Source organism: Peromyscus leucopus, chromosome 1, assembly GCF_004664715.2.
Source record: "Peromyscus leucopus breed LL Stock chromosome 1, UCI_PerLeu_2.1, whole genome shotgun sequence".
Lineage (NCBI taxonomy): Eukaryota > Metazoa > Chordata > Mammalia > Rodentia > Cricetidae > Peromyscus > Peromyscus leucopus.
Genome location: NC_051063.1, coordinates 167,094,574 through 167,105,330, shown reverse-complemented (window position 1 = coordinate 167,105,330; position 10,757 = coordinate 167,094,574). Strand labels below are relative to the sequence as shown.

General features: G+C 49.6%; 1 protein-coding gene across 4 annotated transcripts; it reads left to right on the top strand.

Moving 5' to 3' along the window:
• The first annotated feature begins 3,376 nt into the window (after positions 1-3,376).
• On the top strand, positions 3,377-9,994 carry Bax (BCL2 associated X, apoptosis regulator). Of its 4 annotated transcripts, XM_028859167.2 has the most exons (6): positions 3,377-3,525; positions 3,973-4,024; positions 4,117-4,263; positions 5,013-5,148; positions 7,128-7,232; positions 9,726-9,994. In XM_028859167.2, the coding sequence occupies exons 1-6, from the start codon at positions 3,492-3,494 to the stop codon at positions 9,828-9,830; spliced, it is 579 nt and encodes a 192-aa protein (XP_028715000.1). In that variant the 5' UTR covers positions 3,377-3,491; the 3' UTR covers positions 9,831-9,994. The 4 variants fall into 4 exon arrangements, with proteins under 4 accessions (XP_028715000.1, XP_028715001.1, XP_028714999.1 ...); XM_028859168.2 differs by lacking the exon at positions 3,973-4,024 and having other exon boundaries at positions 3,435-3,526; positions 4,116-4,263; positions 9,726-9,983; XM_028859166.2 differs by lacking the exon at positions 3,377-3,525 and having other exon boundaries at positions 3,607-4,024; positions 9,726-9,983.
• The last annotated feature ends 763 nt before the right edge of the window (positions 9,995-10,757 follow it).

The window sequence follows — 10,757 nt, the reverse complement described above, 5'->3', positions numbered from 1 at the left end:
GTTGTGAGCCACCATGTGGTTGCTGGAAATTGAACTCAGAACCTCTGGAAGAGCAGTCAGTGCTCTTAACCTCTGAACCATCTCTCCAGCCCTATTTATTTATTTTCATTCACAGGCTTTTAAAACACTCATACATATAAAATAAAATAAATACATCTAAAAAAAATTAGCCAGGTGGTGGTGGCATACATCTTTACTCCCAGCACTCGGGAGGCAGAGGTAGGTCGATCTCTCTGAGTCGATTTCTCTGAGTTTGAGGCCAGCCTGGTCTACAAAGCCAGTTCTGGGACAGCCAGAGCTATTACATGGGGAAACCCTGTCTTGAAAAACCACCAAATTTCTGGCTGTCCTGGCAGACCAGGGTATTATGCATGGTAGACACTCTGCCATTGGAGTACATCTATAGCCCAACAACCTGCTCTCTTAAAATAAATAAATAAATAAATAAATAAATAAATAAATAAATAAATAAATAAAACAAGGGGCTAGAGAGATGGCTCAGAGGTTATGAACACTGGCTGCTCTTGCAGAGGACCTGGCTTCAATTCCCAGCACCCACGTGGTGGCTCACAGCATCTGTAACTCCACTTCTAGATCCAACACCCTCTTCTGACTTCCATGGGCACCAAGCACACATGTGGTGAACATATAAGCACACAAGCAAAACACTCATACACATAAAATAAAATGAATAAATCTTAAAAAAAAAAAAAAAAGCCCCCATTGCTGGGCATGCCTTTAATCCCAGCACTCCAGAGGCAGAAAACCCAACAGGACTTCATGAGATCTACTCTAGTTCCTTCCAAGGCAGTGTCCCAATGTCCTCCCATTAGGTAATTCCTCTTAAAGGTCCCACGACCTCTTCACAAGACACGGAGGATCTACCTATTTTCTCTAGTATATGAAACCATGGGAAAACAAATCACAACATTTCTTTCTACCTCAGTTTTCATGGGAAACTCATTTCTCACGGCCCAGGGACAGATATGGTCTTGAGTCTCAGAGGCAGCCAGGGTCTCCTGTATACTCCTGATATTTAGCCAGACATTAAATGATCCATTTGGAGACAACCATGAGTCAAGAGGTGTGCTAGATCCTAGGGAGTTAACAACAAATGAATACAGCCCTTTTGGGATATCGAGGTAGCTTCTCAATTAACTAAAACATTGCATACATAATTAATTACAGTGATGTGAAGATGTGAAGCATTATAAAACCCAATGGAAAAAAAAAAGGTGCCTACGTTACATATGCCTTTAATCAATCCCAGTGCAGAAGCAGACATAGGCAGATCTCTTGAGTTCGAGGCCAGCCTGTTCTACAGAGAGTTCCAGGACAGTAAGGGCTACACAGAGAAAAAACAAACACCAATGACTCATATCAATGAACACTTTCAAGTAAAGATGTATGGACTAAAGGGTACACTGTATGACTCACTGGACCACACTACAGCTTCCGCACCGAGAATTTTTTTTTAGATATACATTTTTTGTTTTATTTTGTTTGTTTGTTTGTTTGTTTATTGAGTAAAACCAAAACTTATTGTAAGCCACAGTCATCCCAGGGTCCCCCCTGCAATATAACGTCCCTGGTTCTGTGGGTTGCAGTCTGATTGTCCTTTGCTTTATATCTAGAATCCACTTATGAGTGGATACATACCGTGTTTGTCCTTCTGGGTTTGGGTTACCTCATTCAGGATGATATTTTCTAGTTCTATCCATTTGCCTGCAAATTTCATGCTGTCATTGTTTTTCTCTGCTGAGTAGTACTCCATTGTATATATGTACCACATTTTCTTAATCCATTCTTTGGATGACAGGCATCTAGGTTGTTTCCAGGTTCTGGCTGTTACAAATAGTGCTACTATGAACATAGTTGAGCATGTATCTTTGTGGTATGATTGAGCATTCCTTGGGTATGTGACCAAGAATGCTATGGCAGGGTCTTGAGGTAGATTGATTCCCAATTTTCTGAGAAACCGCCATGCTGATTTCCACAATAGTTGTACAAGTTTACATTCCCACCAACAGTGGAGGAGTGTTCCCTTTGCTCCACATCCTCTCCAACATTGTCATTAGTGTTTTTGATCATAGCCATTCTGACAGGTGTAAGGTGGTATCTCAGAGTCATTTTGATTTGCATTTCTCTGATGATTAAGGATGTTGAGCAATTCCTTAAATGTCTTTCAGTCATTTGAGATTCTTCTTTTAAGAATTCTCTGTTTAGCTCTGTAGCCCATTTTTAAATTGGACTGTTCAGTATTTTGATGTCTAGTTTCTTGAGTTCTTTATATACTTTGGAGATCAGTACTCTGTCAGATGTGGGGTTGGTAAAGGTTCCGCACCAAGAATTGTTTTTATTTTTTTTGTTTGTTCTTTTGAATTTTGTTTTGTTTCGGGAGGGGAGAGGTGGAAAGGGCAGAGGGTGGATTTGAGGGGACAGGGGGAGGAGTAGGGTCAAGGTGCATAATGTGAAATCCACAAAGAATCAATACAAAGTTTTTAAAAAGAAAAACAAACAACTTGGTACCGCATGTTGGTGGCGCACGCCTTTAATCCCAGCATTCAGGAGGCAGAGACAGACGGATCTCTGTGAGTGAGATCCAGAACAGGCACCAAAAATACACAGAGAAACCCTGTCTCGAAAACAAACAAAAACCAACCAAACAAACAAAAAACCCCAAAACCAGAACAAAACAACAACAACAAAAAAAAACCCAAAAACAGAGGGCTCAAGCCAAGAGGCTTTCTGCCATCCAGATGACTGTCTCCACCAGGGTCCCTGCCAACCCTCAGAAGACTGATAAATTCCTCCTACTACACTCGAGTTGGTCCTTGCCTGTTGCTACTCCATATTCTGAAGGTTCTTTCTCTCACTCACTTGTTTTCTTTGACAATTGGGCCACAATACCAGGGTTTCCCCCATCCCCCATCTTCCTCTCTCTGTTTTTTAGTTTCGAGTGAGGGTCTCACGTACTGCCTGTTCTTTATTTTTGAGGTAGGTTCTCTGGTTTTTTTTTTTTTTTTTTCGAGACAGGGTTTCTCTGTGTAGCTTTGGAGCCTCTCCTGGAACTCACTCTGTCACTCTGTAGCCCAGGCTGGCCTAGAACTCACAGAGATCCGCCTGCCTCGGCCTCCCAGTGTGCTAGGATGAGAAAATGCCTGGTCTGTTTTTTGTTTTGTTTTGTTTTTGAGACCAGGCTTTGTTGCCTATCCTAGGCAGGCTTTGAACTCAAGGTAATGCTTCTGCTTCAGTCTCCCTAGGAAAAGAAATAATGGAAGAACTCCAGTGCGGCTTCAGGTGGAACCGCGCACGCGCACTCTTGCGCCAGCGGCCCCGCCCCGTCAGACGCGGAAGTCACGTGACCCGCACTGCGGGGCGGTGGCCATGTTGCGGGGCACCCACGTGAAGGGCGCACGTCCGCGAGCGGTCACGTGACCGGGACGCGCCGCAGCCGCCCGGGGCGCACCCGGCGAGAGGCAGCGGCCGTGATGGACGGGTCGGGGGAGCAGCTCGGAGGCGGCGGTGAGGCGGGAGGTGGAGGGCGAGGCCGGGTCGAGGGCCCCCGGGGCCCCGTCGGCTCTGGGCTCGGGCGGGAGCAGGCTGGGGCGCACGGATCCATCCCGCCGGGCGCATCCGCACCCCGAGGGCGGACATCCGCGTGCGCGCCCCCGGGCAGGCCCGGGCTTGTCTAGCGCCACTTCCTGCTGGTGGCCTGGGCTGGGCCGGGTCCCATCGCCGCCCCCGGCCGGGCGTCTGTTGGCTTTGGTGCCCTGTCTCCGTCTTCGGAGGAGCCGGAGTGCAGGCCGGGTCCCGCCCCCTGTCCATCAGAAGCAGTCGCCCGGCCTTGCATGTTACCTGTCACTACTAGGGTACCCAGCTCTGTCTCCCCTCAGGATTATGAGCCTCCCCAGCCCCCTGACTTCCCGGGACCTAGGAGTCCAGGCACCCCTTTCCTCCTCTCTCCACCAGGGCCCACCAGCTCTGAGCAGATCATGAAGACAGGAGCCTTTTTGCTGCAGGGGTGAGTGTGAGGCCCTGTTGTGGGGGGGTGGGCTTCAGGAGCGACAAGGTTCTCACTCTGCGCCTCCCTCCCCCACTTCCATTCACATCTAGTTTCATCCAGGATCGAGCTGGGAGGATGGCAGGGGAGACACCCGAGCTGACCTTGGAGCAGCCACCCCAGGACGCATCCACCAAGAAGCTGAGCGAGTGTCTCAGGCGAATTGGAGATGAGCTGGACAGCAACATGGAGCTGCAGAGGTGTGGTTCCTGGAACGTGGGGTCCGTCCAGGGATTTCCTGCCACCTCAAGAACTCAGGCGCTGTGCACTTTTGTCCTCCCCAGGAACCAGGTGTCCCACCACTCAGCTCAGCTCTTCCTTGCTGGGGACAGACTCCAGGGTCTTTTTACCTGGTAGACCAGCCCTTTACCTTTGAGCTCACCCCCAGCCCCTGGCTTGGCGTGTGTGAGGCAAGTCTTTTCCTAGTCATAGTGGGTTCTAGGTAAGTCTACTCGTGAGCCACGCCCACGGCCCCTCATTGCTGGATGCTAGGCAGGCTCTACTTTTAGCCTCTTACTAGAGGATGCTACATAAATAGTCTACCAGAAAGCCCTGTCTCCAGGCCCTCACTGGAAGATGCTTGCAGGTGCTCTACCACCGAGCCGTGCCTCTGACACCTCACTGATAATCGGAGGCAGGTGCTTAACCACCAAGTCACACTTCAAGGCAGGTTGTTGTTCTGCTCTCTACTTGTAGATGCTAGGAGAACATGCCCCTGCTGAGTCAAGGCCTAGTCACTTCCTCCCCAGGACCTTGAAACTAATTCGAGGTCCTATTCCTTTTCTTTGCTTTCTCGGGGTCTCGTCTCCTTCCCAGCTTGTTATCCTCTGTTGCAGCTTGGCTCTGGCCTTTGTTGGCTTTTCTCTAGTCTGGGGAAGCCGTGGGAACTCCTGCACTGGGTCTGCCCATCTTGCCCAGCAGCAGCTAGCTGTTCTTCTGTCTCCTGTAGGATGATTGCCGACGTGGACACAGACTCCCCCCGAGAGGTCTTCTTCCGTGTGGCAGCGGAGATGTTTGCTGATGGCAACTTCAACTGGGGCCGGGTGGTTGCCCTTTTCTACTTTGCTAGCAAACTGGTGCTCAAGGTGGGCAGCTCCAGGGTCGTGGGCCCAGAGGTGTACCCTCAGGTCTGTGATTACCCGGCAGTGGTCAGGTCCAGGGAGTGGAGAAAGATGGCTGTGTATTTACTTATTCAAGAAATGTTTTGGGCCAAACGTCTGATGGCCTGACCCCAGTACCTGGCCTCTGCCCAGAACAAAACAAGCTAGCCCTTCCTTGATGGAGCTCTGGTTGGTTGTCAGGTGTGAAGTTGAGGTAAGGTAGAATATTGAGGTAGCTCAGACAAGTCTAGAAAGCTTTCTCAGGATAGGTGGCCTTAAAGCGGATGTGGTGGCTTAAGCCTGTAATTCCTAGGACTCATGAGGCTGAGGTAGGAATATCAAAGTTGAAGGTTAACTGTAGCTAAATACTGAGTTTCAGGCTATCCTGGGCTACCTAAAACCTAGTTTTAAAAAAAACAAAACAAACCCCAGAAATGGGTGTAACAGAAGCTGCGGGCATGGAGCTGAATAGTGGGTCCTCGGCATAGCGTGTGTGAAGCCTCAGGTTCTGTCTCCCATCACAATACACAAACATAATTAGAGGGCCGGACTGCGGCTCAGTTGACCAGAGTGCTTACCTAGCGTATACACTAGCCCTGGGTTCAGTGTCACAATCAGGTGTGGTTGGGGTGTGTCTGCAGGTCCAGGACGTGGGAAGTTGGAGGCAGGAAGAGTTCAAGGTCATCTTTAGATATGGAGAACATTTAGATATGGAGACCAGACTTGGGTAGGTATGTTAGGGCAGGCGCAGGGAGACTGGGGCAGAGCTATTTCTGGCCATATTTTGTTATTTTTAATGGTAGTGTCACATGTTCGGTACACTCTTCTTTTTTTCCCTTTTATTTCTATTTCTTCTTTTGTCTTCCTTTTTTCCCTTTTTTATTTCTCTTACTCTTACACAGAGTAAGAACTCTGACCATCGTCCATGCCACCTTCCATCTTGACATGGTCTCCTGCCTGAGATGACGGGCCTTCAGTATTGGAGGCAGAAGGATAGTGGTCCGTACAGTAGTCCCCCTTGGGACCCAAATGCAGGCTGGGAAGAGAGCATTGTTCCAATCAAGAGAGCAAGTCCTGAGTCTGCCAGGAGGTGGTCTTAACCTGGTCTAGAAAACCTAGAAGATGGCTTAGGACCCAAGCTTTGAGGGGTGAGAATTGCTGAATTAAGACTTGTTCAGTCAGAGTCAGCCTGCATCAGAGAGTGATGGATATGAAGAGGTGGATTGCCTGCGGTGGGTGTGCATATCATCCCAGTCACACTGTGGCAAGAGACTCACTTTAGTCCAGAAGTTCAAGATTGGCTTGGGCACTGTTGGGAAACTCCAGCTTAAAACAACAAAACTGGGCGCAGGTCTTCACGTGGACCCTGTGGGCACTCGGTCTTTTCCAGACCGCCACTGTTCTCAGCGATCCAGAAGGACGCCTCAGTCCCCTTAGGGGCCTCCATATTCCTGTCCTTCCAAAAGGACTAGGTGTCTGGGCCAGGAGGGTGGTATGCATCTTTAGTCCCAGCATTCAGAGAGCAGAGGCAGTTGGATCTCTAGAGTTCTAAGCCAGCCTGGTCTACAGAGAGTTGATGAGGACACCCAGGGCTACATAGAGGAAACCTGTCTCAAAGAAATCAAGCCTCGGTGTCTGGGTCCTGAAAGTCAGCTCGCACACACTTGTAGCTCTCTTCTTCCCGTGTTTGTGGTGCTGGGGATGGAACCAGGGGCACACACATGCTGGGCGAGGGCTCTACCATGGAGCCTTACCTCTGCCCTGCCTTTCATCTAGAGGGCACTGAGGAATCATCGAGGGATCCTGAGCAAATCAGTGGAGTTTTCTAGTTTAATGGAGCTGACTCAAACTGGGGGTCGGGGGGAGTGCTTAGTAGAGGCAGAGGATTGGAAGCCAAGGCCTGAGGCCACCTCCAGGAACGGGCACAGGACTCAGTCCCCAGTGTAACCTTCCTACTCCCACAGGCCCTCTGCACCAAAGTGCCCGAGCTAATCAGAACCATCATGGGCTGGACACTGGACTTCCTCCGAGAGCGGCTGCTTGTCTGGATCCAAGACCAGGGTGGCTGGGTGAGACCCTTTAGTCCTTGCCACACTTTAGATGAGTAGTTCTCAACCTTCCTAATGCTACGACCCTTTCTTCAGTTGCTCATGTTGAGGTGACCCCAACCATAAAAGTATTTCATTGTTACTTTTACAAATCATAGTGTAAATATGTAGGATATCTGATATGGGATTAGATTGAGAACCACTTAAGTAGAACCAAGGGCCATCACAGAGGTGCACCAGGCCATCAGACATGATCTGTTCTTACATATACCATCCTGGTGCGTCTGGTACCTACTGACTTCTGTGACCTGACTTGATTTGTACCAGCAGATAGATGCCTTTCCTTCCAGAATCTCTCAAGAGCACTGGTGACCCTTTGACCCCAGCTTGATAGTTCTTTATTTCTGAGATGGTCTCATGTATCTCAGGCTGGCCTCAAAATTGCTCTGTAGCTGAAGATGCTCTTGAACTTTTTTTTTAGAAGCATAAATATTTATTTGTAACAAAGGAGTTTGTCTACAGTGTTGAAAATCTACAGCTTCTTGTTAAATTCACATTTGCACTTCACATTTTTATTTTATTTTATTTTTTAAAAGACTTATTATGTTTATCATGTTCTGCCTGCATGTATGACTGCAAGCCAGAAGAGGGCACCAGATCTCATTACAGATGTTGTGAGCCACCATGTGATTGTGGGAAATTGAACTCAGAACCTCTGGAAGAGCAGCCACTGCTTTTAACCTCTGAGCCATCTCTCCAGCCCCTCCCCCCCTTTTTTTTGAGACAGGGTCTCACTGTGTAGCTCTGACTATCCTGGAACTCACTCTGTAGACCAGGCTGTCCTCGAACTCACAGAGATCCACCTATCTCAGCCTCCCTAGTTCTGGGATTAAAGGTATGCACCACCATGCCTGGCCATTTCACATTTTTAGTAAAAGGCGAAAGATTTATACGATCTAAAGAGTAACCAGAGTATACACTTCACCTTTTTAAACAAACATTTGTAATCATTATTTTATACAGATATAGATATGTAAATGCAACATCAGTTCAGTAGTCCTTTAGCATTTTCCACTTAAATTATTTTTTAACATAAAAACAGGTTATAATTCTTCTGTATCCCAGAATCTAATCAATATTTATATATAATTCAACTATTATTTGGCTTAAAAGGGCTTATTGGGAAATATTACCATTTTTATTATTTTCTACAGAGAAAATATTTTCCAGGTTCAGATAACTCTGGAATTTGGAATTATAGCCCTTGAACTTCTGATCATCCTGCTTTTATCATGCCAGGTTGTGAGGCGTTGGGGTAGAACCCAGGCCCTGTGCCCTCTGCCAGCTCAGCTGCCGCCTCTGTCCTCATTCTTTTGAGACAGGTTCATGCTGTGTAGCCCACACTAGTCCAGGCGTGACCCTCCAGTCCATCCTCTCGTGTTGGGATTACTGGTGTGGGCCACCACTTCCAGATTATAATCATGTTTTTCTTTTTCCATTTGGGGATTGTGGGGGGGGGTACTTTTAATTTTTTTTTTAATAATTTATTTTCATTTTATGTGCAGTGGTGTTTCGCCTGCATGTATGTTTGATGGTGTCAGATCTTAGAGTTGTGACGGTTGTGAGCTGCCATGTGGGTGCTGGGACTTGAACACGAGTCCTCAGGAAGACCAGCCAGCACCCTTAACTGCTGAGCCATCTCTCTGTCTCTCCAGCCCTTTATTTACTTTTTTTTTGTTTTTGTTTTTTCGAGATAGGGTTTCTCTGTAGCTTTGGAGTCTGTCCTGGACTAGCTCTGTAGCTCAGGCGGGCCTTGAACTCACAGAGATCCGCCTGCCTCCACCTCCTGAGTGCTGGGATTACAGGCATGTGCCACCACCGCCCGGCCATATTTACTTCTTAAATTTATTTATTTTGCATGTCCGTGTGCTTGTGGGCATGTGTGTGGAAGTCAGAATAGTTTGCAGTCCTCTGCTCTCCCGTTGGCTCTGGAGATGGAGTGTATATGGAGAAAGGCCTGGCAACAAGCTCCTTCCCACAGGAGCACCTCACCAGTCCTCTGATAGTTGGGTTTTTGGTCTCGTTTTTTGTTTGTTTGTTTTGTTTTTTTGTTTTTTCGAGACAGGGTTTCTTTGTGTAGTTTTGGTGCCTGTCCTGAATCTCACTCTGTAGCCCAGGCTGGCCTTGAACTCAGAGATCTATCTGCCTGTCTCCGCCTCTCAAGCGCTGGGATTTAAGGCGTGCGCTGCTACCACCACCTGGCCTAGTTGTTTTTTTGAGACAGGCTGCCCTGGACTCCCTTTGTACAATATACTGACCTTGAACTTAGTTTTTGAGTGAGGGTCTCAACAGATTTCCCAGGTTGACATTCAACTTTGTAACCCTCCTGCTTCAGGTTCCTGAGTGTTGGGTGCTGGGATTATAGGCCTGGGAGCACCTTAGCATCCCGTCACGTGACCCCTGCCCCCCCCCCCTGCAGTTTGGTGTGACAGTAACACAGATGTCTGTTCCCAGGACGGCCTCCTCTCGTACTTCGGGACGCCCACGTGGCAGACAGTGACTATCTTTGTGGCTGGAATCCTCACTGCCTCTCTCACGATCTGGAAGAAGATGGGCTGAGGCCGCCCACCGCCTTGGACTGTGTTTTTTCTTCATAAATTATGGCATTGGGGGGGGGGCTGATGGGGACAGGGGACAGGCGTTTTTCTTACTTTTGTAATTATTGGGAGGGGTGGGAATGGTGGCCTGGGGGAGGGGACAATAAACCTCAGGTCCACTTTGGATTGTATGGTCAATAGTCCACCCATCTGGTATGACAGGCACCAGGCCGGCTGGTGGCCCGAGGCAGCCAAACAGGAACACCGCTCCCTAAAGCCTAAGTAGCAGCTGCGGCTTCCTTAGCCCCGGGGCCGGGCCTGTAAATGCAGGCCTGGAGGCCAGAGGTCCCGAATGGAGGGAGAGGAGGCCACAGGAACTGGAGCAAACTCCTAGGTGCTGGAGAGGAGAGGCGGACATTTAAAGGGGACTTGGTCCTTGCCCTCCGCCCAGCTCTGAGGCTGCAGCCCCCACCTTGCCGCGCCCTCAGGCTCGAGCACCCCCCCTCCCCGTCCTTCTTTCCTGGGGGTTGGTCTTGCTCTGCCTGTGCAGCCGTGTCCAGGCCCGTCGCGTTGGAGGCCAAAGGCCGGGCTCTGCAGAGCCGTGGTTAATGAGTAACTGCCCCAAGTCAGCAGGGCACCGCAGACGTCAGGCCACCCCCGGGGGTAAAACTGCCTGACCACAGGCAGGGAACGAGGAGCGAGCGCAGAAAAACAGGCCACAGCCCCCCGCCCCCCCAGTCCCTCGGCGGGCGCCACAGGCTGCCCGCCAGGGTGAGGCCGGGCCGCACCCACGGCCCCGCCGGGCTGAGCTCAGCGTGACTCAGCAGCTTTGCCCACCCACCCCTTCCCTCCGCTGAGGGCCCCGGCCCCGGGGTAGGGCCCCGTGACCACGCTTTCCAGTTGATCGCATCAGCTCGCCTTCGTGCCCCCTGGAGCCCTGGCTGGCCTG